A 20,620-nucleotide genomic window follows, 5' to 3' on the forward strand; every position below is an offset into this window, starting at 1 on the left:
AATTCTTCTGTCTGTATTTTTCTGAACTATACGTACCTATATGGTTAAGCAAATATTATTACACTAACATATGCTTATTGGTCATTCGTCTTAACAAACTACATCAGATACCGGGATAACTGAGTGAAACTTTCGTAATGCAAAAACATTCCTCATTTTGAAAGTTGCGTTGAAGCCATATAGAAATAATACTGTATGGTCGGTTGATTTCAGGACTAGTATATTTGCGCCACCTGTCACTAGTTGGCGCCACTGTAAATACTTGCCAGTCTCCGTAGTAACAGTGGAGTCAACAAGAGGTGCCTTTATATTTTACGGACATAATAATAAAAATATGCTTCAATATTATTTTTTAAGATTATGTTATCTGAGCATGCATTTATATTTATGTGAATCATTATTAGTTTTATTCTGAATCACTTGTACTAAGAATTAATGTGGTTAAAATACTATTTAGGCAATAATAATAAAATTGGTTGTACCATTTTAAATTAATTAAGATTATGTGTATGTCATTTATATGAACTATTCTCGCATGTATCAATTAAAATATTATAAATTTTCAGCTGTGAATGTATTAGGTCTAATTTAGTATGATAAATATTTGGGTCTTGTTAATGAATGAAGAATTATCCGATTAGTTTTATTTTGTAAATGTATGAATACATTAATGAGTGGTAATAATAATATTAGATTAATTTTACCTATTGCAGGCGTCAAGTATTTTTTGTCCTGCCTTACATAAATAGATGTGGACTAGGTATTTATTGGGCTCAGCCCAAAATTATACTTTTTCAGGCATGCATATATTACTTGCTGAAATTTACCTACAGTATTTTTTTACCGGAAGGTATTTCATCGTTTTAAAGATCTGTCTGTAACTACGATTTATGTAAATTGCAAACACGTCTTGAATATACCTAGCTTACTAGTTTTCATTGTCAATAAAATGTAATGTGATATTTAAAAGATAAGGCGATTTGTATACTGTATTTGGATTTATTATGTGTAAACTTTACTAAATTCATTTTCTATCAAATTCGATCACCTAATACATATTATAATCAATGTAGAGAAATTGTGATTGAATTGTAATGTAATTTAGTTTGTGAGATTGCTTAAGCAATATTAGCATGATATTATTTAGGTACTATTTACATTTTGTAAGCACGATTGTGACAATACTATAATATCTCTAACTTTGTTTCGGAAATCACGAGTTCCAGTATTGACTGTGTATATTCTTTACCTTAGGTATATTATTTAAGTTGTGATATCGGTGTGAAATAAAAAAACTCACATTAGTTTTTTTTTACTTAATAATAAAACCTACTTACTTCTTTTTCAAAAGATACTCGTATTCTCATCAAGTAATTTATTTAGTCACCACTACTACAGAACAACAGAAGCACGTCCCTTCGTTCTCTATAATAATAATTTACCACAGGCAGTACCTAGTAGAGTAGGTACCTATTTAAAAACAAGGGAGGTACTAGGATTAAAAAAGTTAGTAGTACAACCTAATTTAAATTATCTTATCTAATACACTGACTAATTTACTAAACTATCCTTTTAAAAAGTGAAAAGCAATAAATCTTATTTCGGACTTGAATCGAATTGTGCACGTCAAGGCGCTCAGTTAAAACTGTGAAACAACAGCAAGTGGTTCAATCTGAAAAAGCCTAATCCAACTAGTTTTTCCTTTGTTTTTCTTTAAAAATATAATACTTTTTTACCGGTTAGAAGGTATGTAACACAGGAATGAATAAACCCTGACCCTTAATTCTTAATTTATAGAATTTAGCAGAAAAAATATGCTATTTACTTATATTAAAGCAAAAATCTTCTTGAATGGGTACGGTAATACGAGCTTAATTTAAAAATAATATATTTATTTATACATATAATTTTTTTTGATATTAATTTTAAATGCTTTATAAATAGCAACCTCCGTTCTTTTTGAGTTCAACATCCTCATTCACATCCCTGCGTATGACCTCATCTTAAATAAAAACTGATGCAGGTCAAATTTTCCTCTTCATTGAATCCTTTAATGGAGCATTAGTTATTCAGGCGTGCATTTTCCGTTGCCAATGGTCCATGGGGTCAACGTTGATAGACCTAGGTCATTTTCGTGACCGTATTCTCAATGCTTCATTAATATATTTTTTTACTTTTTCCCAATATGGAACTAAATCTTCATACTTATTTAGGTTAAAATCTGTTAAATAAATAAGATGTCAAAAGCTTCACTGATCGTAAAACCACTCTAGATTCAGCTCTATTATATGTATCAAAAATAAGGAACCCTACAAACGTGGGTAACAACGACGACGTCGGCGTGTTAGTGGTAACTGTTAGAGAAGCAAATCCACATTTTTTTTTTAATTTTAAACTGAGTTATTTTATGGAGTGGATAAGAATAATCTTTGCCAAATTGAAAAAATAAGTCTTACCTGACATACCAGCTGTAGTTGACCATGATATTATGTGACATCACAATAGTGAAGCCTTTGAATTTCGCTAATGCATTCGGTTGCTCCAAAACCTTGTGAGGGAGAACCCACACCATAGCCTTAATGTGATATTCAAAGTAAGTCACTTATGATGTGTAAAATCGACGCGTAAATTGTGGTCGCGATGGTGATTAAACGGTGCGACAGATTTATTTTGGAGTTTATAGCGTGTGGTCTACTTTATGGTGGTAATGAAAGTAGGTAATTTTTAAGTTAGTAAACAGAAATAACTTCATAATAACGATATACAGTAACGACTACGAATGACTTCGTCGAACTCTACATTGTATCTTCAAGGACACAAATAATTCTTAGTTACCCGTATAATTTTTTCTCTTATGTTTACTTGAAACCAGCTCCATCCCGGCCATATTATTATGTACAATCAAAGACTTGATTTGCCATTGCGATCTATCACAATACATGTACTCGTATGTTGGGTACAGGCTCTGTCTCTCTACCGTAGAGACACCATATTTCCTCCCAAGTTTTAACATGCGTAGGCCAAACCTTGGGGAATTGGTAGTTAGGTATACAAGAGTAACAAGACCAAACAACCTGACTTTGTGACTACCAAAGTAACCGGTCCTGCCATGGCGATCTGACATAGTTGGTAGAGTCTACACCTTACTCATTATTTGTTCCAGTAAGTACCATGCGTAAACCAAGCCTTGGGGATTGCCACTTATCTTCACACGACCAAACAGCCTGAGTTTGTACCCTAACCGGTCTGTGGCTGTGGCGCTAAAGCCTAGTGATGCGGCTCCGTGACCTTGCGCCGGGTCGCACGCGCACGCGCTCGCAGCATCTCCGCACCAGTCGCGCGCCGAAATACGCGCACGACGCGCGCTCACCCACCGCAATCCGCGCTAACTCACGATAATACGTTCTCAGTGTTTTGTGTGCGAAATATGACGGGTAAGATGAATGGAAAAATAATTATTTTTATTTTTCTTACTGTATTTGGGTTGCTGCACAATTTTTGGTCCATATTAATTGTTTTTAGGAAATAATGGTTCTTATTTTATTCTTCAAGTTTTTAGTATACCTAACAATATTTAGTTAATTCACAATTTTAACGATAATAGTTAGTGTGCAAAAGTCAATAAACTCTCTACATTATGTTAGTACAAAAATAGTGTCATAAATTATTTCTGCAACAAAGATCGTTCGTGCCAAAATCACTAGCGTGATTTATAAATACTAACCGCAACCGATACTCGTACCTAGGTAGTTTAGTTAGGCACCAAACCTGTGCCCAAGATAATGTATGCACGCGTTGAATTACCAGAAATCCTCGACCTAAGTTAAATGCTAGTCTAAGGAAGGTAGCCAATCAACTGACCTAAAAGGACCTAACCAGTCCCTAATTCTAGGCTAATGGGCGATAAGTACTGATTAATTTTGTAAGAATGTGCAGACAATTATCGCTATGGCTGCTAATAAGTATTATACAGCCTTACTATGTATATATTTTTAAGTTATCTATTACGGAAAATGTACCTACATTGTTAAATTTTTAACAAGATTTTACCACTCATGTTTGTAGTAACGTCATTTTTACGGCTAATGCTTCCCTATTCTGCTCATTCTACACTCTAAAATTTTCACATATTTTCTATAACTTATCTAGACTAAAAATTATTCGTACCCTTAAACATCCATGTACACAAATTGTATTTCATTACTACCTACTAAAATGTGTAAAGCAAGTACTTAAAAGTTTATTAAAGTGGTATGTTAATTAGTGGTTTAGACCTTAAACCACAAGAGGTTGAAACGTTCCAGTCAACAGTCAGTACAGTACTGACTGACAAGTACATACTGTCACATTATCGTATTAGAGAAAATAACAGTATTGAGAAATGAAGGCTCAGTGAGCGACTGACTCCATGAGATATAATAACCGAGTAGCATTCCTTAGGCGGATGTTTAGAAACACTGAATTACTTCACTAAGCAATCTATTGACTGTAAAATTGCTTACTTAAAGCCCTATAGCGCTTAGAATGCTTAATGACTGTCAGTCAAGTACTAAATCTGGTGCCAACTGTTTTATATCTTTAAATGTGAAACAAATAATTAACTCAATCAATGGTTAGGTATGATTACCATCAAATGCTAGCTAATTAAGTTCAGTTTAATTTATTTTATTTTACAAGGTTTGGGCAACTTACAGTTACAACTAATTGCTAATGATCTACAAATGTATGTCACCTAAAAAACATATTAAGTATTGAATTAAACTATGAGCAAAATTCCCATGTTTCCCTATACGCCTTTCAGTCAGATGCAGTTAAATAGGCTAGTTGCCTAAAAAAAATTTTTTAGTCCCGTAATGTTTAATATCAAAAAATATTGGACACATATATTTTTATTTGTCAATCCAACAAATAATTACATAGTTATGGTGCGTTGAAGTTGCGCACGACGTCACAACGAGCGGCATTTTTAAGCAAGCGTTGACGTCACGGGCCTCTTCTTATGAACTTTGGGGCGCTTTATCTCTTGAAATTTTCATTAGTTTGAAAAAGTGAAAAATACGTGTAGAGTATTTTTTGATAAGTTAACTGACGGATTAATTAACACTCTTGCTTTTTGACCCAGGCAACATCCCCATTGTTACAAAATTAAATGTTCCTAACTTACGAGTAAGTGACCAAAACTAGATTCAAGCCGATTTAGATTAACCTTAATAAGTTTTAAGTATTCAATTTCACCACTTATTACTTACAATTGATAAAGTAGAGACGGAAGTTGGTCATGTCCTAAATTGTTACTTAGCACTTTTTGAGTCTTTGTTATGGTTTAAATCCCTTTTGCCTATATGTACAATTTAAGGATATGTACTTTACTTACTAGAAAAAATAAGAGTAAGTTAGCTACATGAAAAGGATTTGGTTTTGATTTTAGTATAAATCAACATAAGATTAGTGCATCGAAAACTACCACGGTACGATATTGTTACATGTAGAACAGAATACCTAAAGCAGTCTTAAACCATTTGTACATTTACCTATGTAACTGCTGCTATTATTATAGTTATACGAGTATGTATAGGCAAACCTCTTCACACAGAGAGCGCAATTTTAAAGCATAGTAAAATACTATGTGTTCGAATGTTTCTCTGAGTAGCTCATATTATACAAAATACAAGACTTACGTGAATCACGAACGCGGAGAACATCGCCTGCGCATCCTGAGGTCAACTGGGCCGAGCGGATCCGCGGGTTTCTCTACCCTTGCCTTTAATTAACAATAATCAGGTTATGTCATTGAATAGTTTGCCTATTGAAAACACCATCGATTAAATTTTCAATAAGATTTATGTTAATTTAATTCAGAGAAGTTCAAAGTCCACTAAATATATTGCTATGAATGTGAAGCGGACTGGTACGACTTTGGCACTGAAAACTAATGATAAATAACCATAACAAAAAATGTACAGCGATGGAAAATCATAAAAAAACACTGTGGCATCTTACGCAGTTGTTATAAGAGAGATTTTACAACAAAAATGTATAGTCTGATGTGCGGATTGTCGTTCAGATCATAATTACGATTCCACTGATTATTTTCCATTGCGTACCTAGCCTTCCTGGTTACAGCAATTAACTCTACCGTCATTGAATCAATTGACGTAAAGCACTATAATTATTAAGGATCTAACAATCTTATTTTTTGCATCAATTTTGACTGTCCAAACATACTAATGAATTAAACTGTTTGTCTTTTTGTTGGTTTCGAGGTACGAGAATATGTAAATTAACTTCACATACCTACACAGTCCAAGTTTAGAATAGCTCTTAATTTAGGTACAGGTCATATTATGCCCATTCGTCGGAAGTTAGAAGAGAAAACTGCTTTATATCACTGCTATTATTTTATACCATAAAACAGAACTATAAATGATAAGCAAACACTAGAATCTAGACTGAACATGTGATCTTTAGAAAATCCCCTCCGAAAGATTATCAAGATGACTTTACATAAAAGAAATCTGGTCGAAGTGCATCGTTAATAAAACAAAAAGTAATAAACCGGATCGCGTGCTAATTTTGTTCTGTTCAGAAATATGGAAAGAATGTTGACTTAATTATACTTGTTGTGATAGGACTTTACTCATCACAAAATTCAGTAGATATATAATTTTTATGAAAGGCTGATATGACATATCAGCCCTTTTATCCATACATTGTATCGTTAAATATGCTCGCCATCGACTATCGTCATTATGTAGGTAGATATGCGATTGTTTTAGTAGGTATTTCATTAACTTCCGTTTTCCAAATCCAATGAAATATTTAGGTGCAATATTTAAGAAAACAGCACGGAAAAGACAACTAACAACGGAGAAAATTGGTTAGTAGTAGGTACAAAGCCTTTAGCAAGTTCCTTTACAACTGTAATAACTTAGCTCCTAAACAAACCGGTTTTAGTACTGTGCAGTGCACAGGTGCACAGTGTGCACCACAAATAAAAACACACTTGGTGACAGATTATGATAAAGTAAGAAAAAAATCAATTATAACATAACAAGTTATTGAAATAGGTATATTAAATTTACAATTTATGTACAATAAATTAGTATAAAAAACTAATGCATTTGAAATGACGCGTTCATTGACAAAATCTGAATAGATATAGCCAAAACATGCATTAAAGCTTGCAAGTTGGTTAAGTGACATTGACATCTGTTGATGGACCTCTTAACCTTGGGTGGACTTACATCAATGTCATTCATAAATCATAGATCGTTAATTACTATGTGGTAATTTTACGTAAAGTGCCGGTACTACTGCCATAACTCCATTCGAGTCGGTCAGCAACCTTCATGGTATGATTCGGTATTTCAATCCCTTCATAAAAACTGTTATTAAGTTATTAACTTCATTTCGTAAACAAAATATGAAAATACACACCTTAAGAAAATTGGTTTGGGAAATAGGCGTTGGGAACGGATCTCCCCAATCAGTCGGATTTTCGACCATGTAGTTGCTCCCCTACTGTTGCTGCTAATGAAATGGTGCAATTGGGGAAATCTGTTTTTAATTTATTCATTTTACTTGATAGCTCTACAACCATATTCATCCTTCCAGTCAAACTTTGAGCGTCATTCGATAACTAAAGACTCATATTTTAACTCAAGAGTAGTGTTACAGTTTACACTGGAAGGAAATGTATTTCGTTCCCAAATTCACCATTGTAGAGCCGCAGGCTAATGTTACTCGATAGAAGTAGGCTAAGCCCATGGTTGTGCCAATTTTTGACCGGTAAGAGACCTCACTTGTCATAGCTTCGACCTTGACATAGGTACCTTTCAAAACTAATCCATCACGCATTAAATTTGACAATTTGGAAGAGGGTCTTATGTGCACGACACTGGTTGCGCTATGACACGATGCGTACGACGTTGTTTAGCATCACAGTGTGGGACAATATAAATCACATAGACTGATTGATCTTTAAAAATCAAAGTAGAGTTCACTATATTTTTAACCTTTTTAAGGTTCGATAGAATGTAACTGATTGGCGTATGTTTACGCTTCAATTATCTTATAATTTTATTACAAAAACTTATTTTTGGATGAAACAACCTTTTCATTTTATTTTATAAAGACAAATAAGCATCATTTCATTATACAAATATTTAGTTTATTTTTATTCCATCATGCTCATCATTTACCAACTCATTTTCATTGAAGTCATAATTCGACATGAATAAAACCTCGCGCGTTTTGATGAATTAATTAATAATAATTTATGAATATTCATAGCACCTCATCTTCAGGTCAAACCTTAAGCTCATGACCAACCACACTGGTGTCATAAAGTATGCAAAAAATTTGAAATGGCCTCCATGTCGAGGTGCTGAATAGTTTGCCTTGGTATAAGTAGTCGGAATTTGATAGATGGTCAAATTCGATACTGTTTATTGTAGGAGTAAGGCTGCAGTGATCTACAAGACATCTGGCTGGACCAAATCTTTAAACTTTAAAATTAAAATTGAAAGTACCTACACCTAATTAACGTTTCGTTTTGTAGTTTTATATCAAAATGCAAACATAATAGGATTTGCCAACTAAGCTAATTTAGGTATTTCGCTATTTACCGGTGCGACAATTCACACGATTCTAGACAAAACTATTCCATTCAAGTAAAGTTAAGTAATACACACAAATGATGGGAAAACCATAAATACATACATGTATACTTAATTCTAGTGTAGTTCATAAAAATTTTATGTTTAGGTATTTCTAAAATGTTATGATATAATTAGAATAATTTTAATAACTTGAAAAAACGATTTGAATTTTTCAAAATAGAGTTATCTAATGTGTTCTTTAATTTCTTCCAGATTCATACCAAAGTTTGCATGGATGCAAATGACCTCTCCAACTTAGAGCATTTAGTGCGTGAGTTGCAAAAGGTCACTGACAATTCATACAACAGACATCAGTCAAAGACAAGCAAGATGACGCGATGGGCCTGGACTCCTCGTTCCTGCGCTTGCGGCGCGTACGAAGAACCCACCACAGACCAATTCGGAAAAAGCTGCTTTGACAGCATATCGCCTCTTTACTGGCGAGTCCCCATCCTCCTCTGGGCGCTATCTGTGACCACCTGGTCCCTCANTGACCGTTAGAAATCAAATTTTATTAGTTATTTTCATTGATAATGGAGAAAACACTTATAATTTCATCATGACCATACACCATTCGTTGAATATTAAATAACTTGCAAAAAAAAATTTACCTCTAAGCAAGTAATTCCTTAGTAAAATTGTTAAAGTCTTTACCTGTTTGAGTAACATTTTCACCCGTCTTGACAAAATCCGCCATAACTGTATTTTTTAGTGTTTCCTATTGTAAATTTTAAATTTACTTGTACATTGATCTCGGAGCCCTCTACACAGTAAATTCAAATCTAACTAGAGTGATTCAAAGTCAGCACCTGACAATATTGTTCTTCAAGCGGGCAATCACTACCAGTGGGCAATCACTCTCTGGTTTACCCTACTTATGCAAGGTTCAAATAATTTCGAAAGCTTGTAGCGCAAACATAAAAGAGGAATAAATTCCATGAGCTATCGCTCAAGTTTTCGAAATTATTTGAACCTTGCATACAATTATTTTTTTCGTTTTATTATCATGACAATGTGTTAACGGATTAACGATTAACGTTAACTTCCGTTAAATCTTGCTAAATGTAACGTTTTAACGTTTAACGAAGTTAACTATTTGATTAACGGTGCCCAGCTATGAGTAATACACACAAATGATGGTAAAACCATAAATACATACATGTATACTTAATTGTAGTGTAGTTCATAAAAAACTAATGTTTAGGTATTTCTAAAATGTTATGATATAATTAGAATAATTTTAATAACTTGAAAAATCGATTTGAATTTTTCAAAATAGAGTTATCTAATGTGTTCTTTAATTTCTTCCAGATTCATACCAAAGTTTGCATGGATGCAATATATGACCTCTCCAACTTAGAGCATTAAGTGCGTGAGTTGCAAAAGGTCACTGTCAATTCATACAACAGACAGGTCAAAGACAAGCAAGATGACGCGATGGGCCTGGACTCCTCGCTCGTGCGCATACGGCGCGTACGAAGAACCCACCACAGACCAATTCGGAAAAAGCTGCTTTGACAGCATATCGCCTCTTTACTGGCGAGTCCCCATCCTCCTCTGGGCGCTATCTGTGACCACCTGGTCCCTCAGCTCCTTTTGGGGCCCAATAGAAATGTTCTTCCTGTACATGACCCACTGGGGACTGCTCATGGTCGCATTGGAGTCGGCATTCGGTATCGCCATGTGCGTGAAGAAACCCAGAAAGCAACTGCCTGGTAAGTTGTTTAAATAGAGAATGGAATGTTCAGACGGTTTGTTTGTTAAATGCATTCTTTTAGTGAAAAAATTGTGTTTATTAAGAAATATTTTTATTTTTGCTAATTAAAAATCTAGCAATGGCGATATTACAATGACTGATGATCACAAATACCTGATTAACTTAAGTGTAAATGAGTAAACGTATGTCAATGTTTACAATAAACTACACAACCGTCGCATGTCGGCAAGCAAACAGCATAATCTTTTACGCACTTCAACTCAAGTAGAGTCGAGGCTCTCCAAAAATGGGATGCACGTAATAAGGTGTATTTATATGACGTGTCGTGGCAGGAAAATAAATATAGGCTCTTGAAAAAGCATGATGAGAATGTTAATCGCGAACATTTGTTGAGAATGATAAACGAGTATTCAGGTTTGGCATGCTGAATCGATCTATTCTTATGCCAGGCTGAGGTATGCTCCCCGCTGTCAAACACCTGGCCTGCTCTTTTATCTCTTAGACTTAGTAGAGCAAGTCGAGCTACGGAAATAATTTCCATCATCATCCATAAATAACTGAATATTTATGTACCCACCATTTGATTTCGGAGAAAAATGCAACAAAATTACTCAATTCAGTAGTTATCTGCTTCCCTTACTAGTCTTAACTTAATTAAATTAGTTGGTACATTTTATTTAGATTTTATTTTATTTGCGAAATACAAGAGCAGCTGGGAGCCAATTAAAAATTGAACACAGTTCAATTAAGGAGCGTTCTGCTTTATTATTAAGGCACAAAATGGGTAGGTATTCCTCTTTGTTCTGTCTAAATAAATACGAGTAATTACTAAAAATATTATATTATATAAATATAGTTTATTACACATTTGAATTAGTAGAGTTATCAAGGGTAGGTTTCGCAATTAATTACATGAGTGTGGTATTATAAAATTGCAATAAATCCACGAAACACTACTAATGTTAAATGTTATTAACAAATAAGGTTTAAAAAATTATAACATCTAAACATCATCCTTATTTTATTATGATAGTGACCAATTAAGCGTGTATAATTTAAACATGCTATGACTTGAATTTGAATATTAATAAAACTCGAAAAGTTGAAGAGAAGTTCATTACTTCAAAACAAAGCCATTTTGAATACTTAATAACCTTATTCCAAAACTAAATTACGAGTATTTCTATATTTGGTTATTTTCCTCTATTGCAAAAATACAATAAATCGCGTAAGCAGGTAAAAGTTGATGCTTAACACCAACTCAAGAGAAAAGTAAAGTGATCAATTTGGTTCAATGAACGAATATTGTGGTTGACATTTTAAAGTACTGAGTAAAGTACCTACAATAAGACGCAAAAGACCAATGTTCGATACCTATTAATGTCAGTAAACACATTGGGTAATAGGACCCGTATAATAATGACTCTACATTAATATAAATCCGCCGGTTTTGCAATAACACGTGCATTAGGCACTAAATGCAGAGCGTAAATGGTAACCTATGGGTTAAAAGCGCCATAAAGCCATGAGTTACAACAACTGCTGATATCATCATGCGTGCCAAAAAACACAAAAAATTGTGTCATCTCGCGTGTATTCAAAATACATTGCATTTAAGTCTTACTTATGGCATTCCAGGTAATCTCACGGTCATGATAAGTTATCGCTTCCTAGCGATCAAACTACACGAGAATTAGGAAACAAGTGAATTAAAACTAATTATACTAATTTGCATGCGCAGTCGAATGCAATTAATAAAGCATATAGACACTGCACTTGTACAATCGGTCGCTAAAATTATCGTCTTCGTTCGGCCAACCGCCGACGAACTAGGTTATGTCGTAAGACCTTGACTGTTGAATAAGCAACAAGTTCAGTCTCTCAATCGCATCGCAGTCCTACGGTTCGTTGATTTCGCTGTTTTCTCCAGAACCAGTCAGTACAGATGCGAAAACAAGCTGCGATAAACGCGGTCCCGTGTTGTGATATTGTTTCAATATAATTTATTGATAGTATCGTAATAAGGAACGTTGCAGTTTTGCTCATTAAGCGGTGAGCAGCCCGCGAAACAAGGCCAAAAGGCCAGTAGCCGGACGGTGCTTTGTGAGTGTAACCGTAAAAGTCGTTACGTACAATGGAAAGTGTGGCGTGCTTCAAGAACCTCAGGTGGAGGAAGTGTCTTCTCGAGCACAGCTCGCCTTCGGACTTCTACGTGAGCTGCTGGCAGAACAACCACCTGTCATGGCCTCTATTACTTCTGCGACTTTTCCTCTTCCTGTTTTCGGCGTGCGTGTGCGTCGCCTCGTTAATTTTGGAGCCTCACCTGGCCTACTGGCTGATTTACTTCACGCACTGGGGCTTCATCCTCATAGTGGGAACCATTGGATTTTCCACTGCCATCTCCGCCTATGCATACTTTCGAAGACCGATTGGTAAGCATTCGTTTCAATGACCTCGAATATTTATAACGCTTTGTTTTGAGTGACGTCCGATGACGCTGTAGCTTTGTTTGTTTCTTTTTCACCGACGAATAAATGTATCTTTGATAAAATATTAGATAAACGTGTACAAAGTTTTCGTTTCCGTTAAAGTCTTCGGAAAGACCTAGTTAGGAAAGTATTTACGGCCTTAAATATCTTTATCAGCAAACGTCTAGGCTGGAATGAATGTGAACACTAACTACATCCTCTGGCGGACTAATTAGAACCAAGGTTCATACTTATAATTGTTGAACTTTACTTTGCTCGTCCAACCATCAATCGAATAGTCGAACTGTTTACCTATTTTTTTATTTATGAAATTATTATTCTTTACTTCAAAACTTCAACAATAGTAATCGAAGTCCATTACTTTACTCCAAATTAGAGTTAAGTTATTGTCTAAGAACAAATTTTGTGCTTTTATTTTGTGGTTAAATGATGTTTTTATAATTATCCTGTCCATGTCTATTGTTAATAATAAAGATCGGGCGCACGTAGCTAAGTTGAGATCACGTCTCGCGGCCGACCGACCTCGTGCCGCTTGGAGCCCTAACGGCAGATCACAAGGGCTCTATCTTTTATCCCCTATGACTAATAAAACGAAAAAACTTGAAAAAGGTTATGTTACTCTTTTTTATTTGTAAATATTTAGTCTATGTAGGTTAATTATTTGTATTATTCTTAATCTCTTAATTCTATACTTTTAATAAACTTATTTTTAGATAAGAACAAATAATATTGTATTAGAAAGTATACGTATTTCAATATTTTCAGTTCGTTCAGCAGTCTAAGGTTTTCGCGAAAAGCGATCCGATACAGACAAACTAATCTTTACTAAACTCCCCCAGTCCAAGGGCATGAAAAAATTGCTTTACTACCTCAGCAGGTAGTCGTAGAACGGCAGAATTTTTTTTTCATGGTAATTGATTATGTTGTAAATCATTATAACCGGATAATAATTATTTACAAAATATAATATCCTCACATACTTCTAAAATTGTGAAACATGTTAATTTCCTACTCGAATAATTTTTTTTTTAGTTATAGCTGTAAGAAATTTACGAAATCTAACCAAGCTAGATTCCACAAAATCTATGTAGAGTCATAAAAGAATGAAGATACCTACCCAGTTCCAGAAAATACAGTGCAGCTGCGAAGTACCTAGTTAGATAGTTACTCGTAATGTCAATTTATAATTGTAATGTTATCATGTTACTAGACGTTTCTAACAGCATATCTCGCGCCTCGCTTTATTAATGTAAATTCAATAAAATAGTCTAGTATCACTATCGGACTATCGGAATAGGTACTTATTAAGTAATTTAGGGCCACTTCCAATTGATCTATGCCACAGCACTATTAAAAGGTAAAGTGACTTTGAATAATATTGACGGAACAAGACTAAATATGTAATTATTATTAAAATGTTCAATATTTGAAATAGGCCTAGATCTAAAATATGTTATGCGATAAACAAACAATTTCGTGTTCATGCTAATACTGACGTCATCACACACAACACCGGCTATGTTTGACACGCTCGTTTGTGTTTGTAATGAGATAGAAACCTTGATCTTAAAGCTTACTTCGTTTTATATCCTACCAATAATATAAATGCGAATTTTTTGAAAATGTAATTATGTTTATTACTCTTTCACGCAAAAACTACTTTATTATATGGATTTTGATGGAACTTTACATAAAAGGAACATCAGAATATAATAGAACATAATAGGTTATAATTAAACAATAATAACTTAAGTAGGTGACAAACTTAATTTCAGGCGGGTGAAGCTAGCTTAATATAATATACCCATTATTAATATACTTAATATACCCATTGATCTTCTTATAATGTCTTCGTTTCCTTTACAAAAGGAAAAGGAATTTTAATCAGTTACATTTAAGGAAGGTTTTTGTTTATTTACTCCTCAGATGCAACATTCGGGCTGCCATGGTACGTGAAGGTCTACTGGGTGCTATACAACATTACTATTCCAGTGGCTTTCCTCATCACCGTTTTCTACTGGGGAATCCTAAAAACTTGTAAGTTCGAACTTATCTTTTAAACGTTAAATATTTACGGTATTAAATAAATAGTTAAATAGTAATAGAAACTCCTTTTCAAGAATATATTTGTTATAAAAACTACATAAGTACTACACTTAAACCTTCTTAAGTCATATCCTGTGATCATACCTTTTTCGGTTTGTAAATCAGCGAACTCTACATTTTCGCTAAGATGCCTATGTTAGGTTTTGACCATGAATTATTTACACATTTGCCACAAATATTGGTTTACGGCAAACCTCGAACGCAGAATGTAAGGTACTATGTATTGACAGACGTGCGTTTTGCAAATGTTAGCGCACGATGATGTATAAGAAGGTAGGTACGTTACTTATTTACTTGCGTATTCCTAAAGTAATATTGTGTAAAGTGAACCCGTAACTTAACTTACCACGACTGATCTAGGATGCAACAACTTTCCCTAAGGGGCTAAAAGTTGATCCATGTGATCAACTTTTAGCCCCTTAGGGAAAGTTGTTGCATATCAGCAGTACGCTAACATAAGATGTTTCAAACCTACTTCCTATTCCTTCCTATGGTTCATTCTATTCATTGATTTGTTTCATTCTATTCATTGATGTCTTTTAAACAAAGTTACATTAAAATATCATTAAGTCAAAATATTACAACAGTTATTTTTCTACGAAGTATTCCATTTCAGACCCTTGTTGGGTCTCGGATACATTTTCCTATGGAATAATACTAATAGCAGTAATAAATGCCTTTCAAACCCGCCTGGATAGTGCGAGGATGCCAGATCCTCTTTAACCTCTGAATACGAGATGGGGCAAAGGGCGTCCACAACAGTCCTCCATTGCGTTCGGTCTTGAGCTTCGCGTTTAATCTCGCTCCAAGTCTCGCCGATTTTCTTCGCCTCATCTGCTACCGTGCGCCGCCAAGTTTGCTTGGAGCGACCACGTTTGCCTGCAGTAGAGACTAAAGAAATGATCCTGATGATGATGATGATGATGATGAAGAAAGCGATTTTTGCACATTATCTAATTGTTTTTTTTTTATAAATTCCAGCCAACAAGATCCAGAACTACGCGCCGAACCCGGTTCTGGACATAATGCTGCACGGCATCAACTCTTTAGTGATGTTCGTGGAGCTGGTGTTCTCGGGGCACCCCAGCCGGCTGCTGCACATCATGCAGCCCCTGTTCTTCGCGCTGGCTTATCTCCTCTTCACCGTGGTCTACTTCTACGCAGGTGGCAATGACCCGTGAGTTGACTTTTGACTATTGCTTGGAAAATTACTTGACTTTTCCCTTCCGCGACAATGAACTGAATGTGTTGATAACATATGATATTAGATTGTAACAATACTACGAGTAGATACAATATTTTTTCGGGAGTAGGCAATATTTTTTTTAAAATCAGTATAAATTTTGAAACTTTTCCCCTACAACCTAGATTCTTTCTTAGAACAAAAGATCTACCAAAGATCTAGATAATTACCATACCAGTTAAGACAGATTGTATGTGATTGTGTATTGTCCAAATTAGTTGTTGTACCAGTTACAAAAATACAGTAGGTTTTTCTAATTTCCTATTTTTCCGGATGAAATGAGTCAACAAGCAGATTTATCTAAATGACCGTCATTTAGTACCTATCATATGCACAATGGCACTATCTCGTTATTTTATCATTGATCAGTGTGCTTACCATGAGTTTACATTAGGTGTGCTCGCTAGCGACTGCGTAAAAAAATGACATTAATTGTATGACATATTGTGCAGCGCCCCTAGCGGCTACTTTCAAGAAACAAAATCTTCATAGAGATTTTTGACGTACTCGCTAGCGAGCACACCTAACGTAAACTCATGGTAGGTACACAGTAAAACGTTATAATTTTACCTAACGATCAATGAATAAACGATTACCTATACAATGCACATCAAGCGGCATCTAATGTACCTACCTAGTTGTAATAGGTGTGATTTTGCAATTAAATACATTATTTGATTCTGCTGCTGTACCTACGCAATTTGTGTTTTATCGAAGTTTTATACAGTTCAGGATATTAATGTTTATGTGGTGTCCGTTTATTTAGTTGCTTCATACTACCGAATTCACGTCGAATTATCTACGAGTTATCTATGGGCTAGCTAGATGATTACATTTCCATGTTAGACAGTAATATATTGAATAGTTAAACGACTGCATGCCGCTGGTGGCGTCTAAAAATTTATTTTTATTGTCTAGTAATACTAAGCATGTCGAAATATCGTCGGTGCGATCAATGGGAGAAACCTTGGCAGTGTCGCAACTCCTGCAATTGGTACTTGATCGTCTATTGGAGCTTCAAATGACCTTTTTATAATAAGGAGATAAATCAAGATATTCCGGTGACGTACACACGAATAATATTTCGTAATTCGTCGACCTCGACGAGGTCACCGCTAACTTAGTTTAATGACCAGGGACATTGAAAAATATAAATTATGTAGAGTCGGTAATATTCACACAATATCGAATCGTGTAACCATTATTAAATTTCACGGCATTGCAACATGTGATTAAATAGCCTGTTAAAGTGATCATTCGAAGTTGAACATTTATTCTCGTTGTCTACATGAACTGCACTGTTATGGTTGCCCTTGACTAACTAGTGAAATACTCTGAATTTTCCTTTCACGAACGTAAAATTTGTTTCATTTTGATAAAATATTTATAATTATATTAATTAATTAAGTAAAAACCCATCGTTTGCCTGCTTTTGAAGTACTGATAGCATTTTAATATCAGAAAAATAAAAATAGTATAGGATTTTTTTCCTGCTGGAGTAACAAAGTACAAGATATGTCTGATTCAATGTGGTCTTTTATTTTAATCAAAGTAAGCCTCTCCGGAATATTTGACATAAATCTCTCTATAGCATGACTCCGCAATAAAAATATGGGTTTACTGCCACCTGTCATCATCATCTTCTGTATTTCAGCTGGGGCAACGCCTTCATCTACCCCGTGATCGACTGGTCGAAGCCGGAGCAGACGCTGGTGGTGGTGACGCTGACGGCGCTGTTCCTGGCGCTGATGCACCTACTAGTGGTGGCCGTGGCCGCCGCCAGGGACGCCATCTCGCGGCGCCTGCGCACCACCGCCGGCATCTACAACGACGGCTTCGGCGAGGAGTCGTAAAGTGCTACTGTTCAAACTTACTTGGAATTGCAGCAAAGACCATGTTTTAGACAGATAAGCGTACTTGAAGTTGCAACTCTTCCTAGCTACTACGTCTAGTTTTGAAGATCTAACTCGTAAAATCTACCCCATGATCGACTGTTCGTGACGCCATTGCGCACCACCGCCGGCATCTCCAACAACGGCTTTGGCGAGGAGTCGTAAAGTGAACAGCTGCTCAAACTTATTTGATATTGCAGCAAAGACAATTTTCTTTTTGTCGTGTCGACAACAAACCTATACAGTGTCAGCTGAAAACTCCGCAACTTGTTCAAAAAAGGCGTTGTCAGTAGCATTCATTAAATCTTCCTGCGCGTGCAGTTATTTGGGCAGACTTTATTTTGAACAGTAATTATTAAGCTTGGCGTAGTACGAGTATCATCCCGTCCTAATACGTCTAGTTTTGGACGTTTGATTTTGTGATTTTTTTTATCCATTTACCACAAAATCCTAGAAATATAGACCAATTGCTTTTCGGACCTCTCTCTAGCATGTGATAAATGACGTGACCCCATGATGACGTATTTATCTTCGACCATGGCAGAACTACGTAAACAACTGTCTTACCATTACATAACGTTCTCCGATCAATGACACCATAGTATGATCACATTAGGTTAGATAATTTTAAATTATTTAATGTTGTAGTATCGATACTCTATAATCTACACTTTAATACCATGTTTAATGTAGAGTTTTCAGATTAATCAAAAGACATATCAACAAAACTTGTTTTAGTTTATAAGGGAACTGAATGGGTTCTATTATTATAAGTAGAATTGTATTGTGAAATTAAATTCTGTTTACATATACCTAAGTTACGTAAATAGATGTAAACTCACAAAATGTAGTATAGTAGGTATAAACCATTTTGATTTAAAGCGGACTGTGATGTAAGTTATTAACCTTTTTTATTATGTTTGAGAAGATGTATGCTACAATTGCTTGATACGAGTATATTATATTACAAATAGTTATAACCTTTTTGCTCAATATTGTCTTTATTTCTCCAGATCGTTAATTTTTCATTAATTTTCTAGGCCGTTTCCAATTTTATTGTTTACTCCCTGTATTTTTTCCCAATCTGTCCTCTATTGTTATGAATTGGTTAGTTAGTTGTGCTGTGAGTGTTTTTAATGATTTTGATGTTGATTTTATTGAAAATAATTCAATTAAATTCAACCTTGAACTATCGAAATGCCGAAATAGTAATAGTATAGGTAGTACGAATATGTGTATTGTTTATTATTAGTTGCTTTCTTATATTACATCGTGTTTGCTCAATAAAATTATAATGGCCAAATAAGGCTGATCTCTTAACAATCCATGTAAATTATAATACTGTTAATTTAATCGTTACTTTTCAACATTTTTAAAAGCAATTTAAGGAAGTAAAACATTAGATGGGATCTCAGACATTATAAACTCTATTCAAAATTGTTATTTTTTTTAGACAGATTTATTTTTTATTTTATTTTATGCAAAATCCTATTAACAATATCTTTTGTTTAACAATTTGACTGCATTTTATGCACTTTTAATTATGTATCAAAATATATGTAAGTTAATGTTATAAAAAATAATCTTTTTAATATGGCTAGGTTTTGGTACTTGCATACTTTAAGGTAGGTATTTATTTGTTTCTATGTTCAAATATTTCTAAGAATTGGATTTCATAAACTTAATTAAAAAACAAGTACAATGAAATAAAAAAATAAGTACCTAATACAAAGAAGTTTTATTTTGTAAATAACAAAATTAATAAGAATCTTGATTTTTGATAAAACATAATGATTGCGCGGCCACAGACAGCTTTAATGGTAGGTATAGTGGGGAATTTTAATGAGTTCAAACTCTATCAAACGCACAAAAAATATACATTAAAAAGTATACCCTCGATTCGAATTCATTATAGTATGTAATGACAATTCATTTTTATTGTGTTAATGAATGCGTCATTAGAATGTGCATTTTTATTGATAAAGCGATCGAATAGACTGCACTCTAAATGCAGTAAACATAACTACTGAATGAAACTACTACCAGTGTGTAGACTATATTAAAGCTCTACGTATGAACTTGAGGAAACTATGTGAATGGACTTGAGCTGAAAATCGATAGGCCAACGAGGTTCATTAATCCCAAGACCCAGTGTTAAGTGTAATAGTGATTTAAGTTCATTGACAAACTATACCATGCCATGTTCACGGGTCAGTCAGTTACTGGAGTGAAGTGATATAGAGCTGTTCGTTGGAACCGTTATTATTAAAAATAGTTTTTTCCTGAAAGATTACAGTTCAAATTTAGGGTTTTACCAATTTGCAGCCCACACAGCAACCTACATACACGTGTATCAGGTGAATTAAAATATTTTTGTAAGTATTATTTATGTATAATTTAAATTGGTGACCCATACCATAATGCATACATAGTATTACGTCCCTATTAATTTAATTAAACAGGGAAAAGTATATGGGACCACTCTCAGCCCTTGTTGCTAGCATAACTTTCAC

General features: G+C 34.5%; 1 protein-coding gene across 2 annotated transcripts; it reads left to right on the plus strand.

Annotated features, from left to right (window-relative positions):
* The first annotated feature begins 3,319 nt into the window (after positions 1-3,319).
* LOC114351728 (protein rolling stone-like) lies at positions 3,320-19,495 on the plus strand. 2 transcript variants are annotated; one of them, XM_028303027.1, is made up of 5 exons: positions 3,320-3,434; positions 9,972-10,375; positions 14,793-14,903; positions 15,954-16,149; positions 17,870-19,495. In XM_028303027.1, exons 2-5 carry the CDS (start codon positions 10,090-10,092, stop codon positions 18,066-18,068), a joined length of 792 nt encoding a protein of 263 aa, XP_028158828.1. In that variant the 5' UTR covers positions 3,320-3,434; positions 9,972-10,089; the 3' UTR covers positions 18,069-19,495. The 2 variants fall into 2 exon arrangements, with proteins under 2 accessions (XP_028158828.1, XP_028158827.1); XM_028303026.1 differs by lacking the exons at positions 3,320-3,434; positions 9,972-10,375 and adding an exon at positions 12,192-12,809.
* Positions 19,496-20,620: the final 1,125 nt, after the last annotated feature.

The sequence above is a fragment of the Ostrinia furnacalis genome, unplaced genomic scaffold (assembly GCF_004193835.3).
Source record: "Ostrinia furnacalis isolate ACB-3 unplaced genomic scaffold, ASM419383v2 OfSCF1172, whole genome shotgun sequence".
NCBI classification, from domain to species: domain Eukaryota; kingdom Metazoa; phylum Arthropoda; class Insecta; order Lepidoptera; family Crambidae; genus Ostrinia; species Ostrinia furnacalis.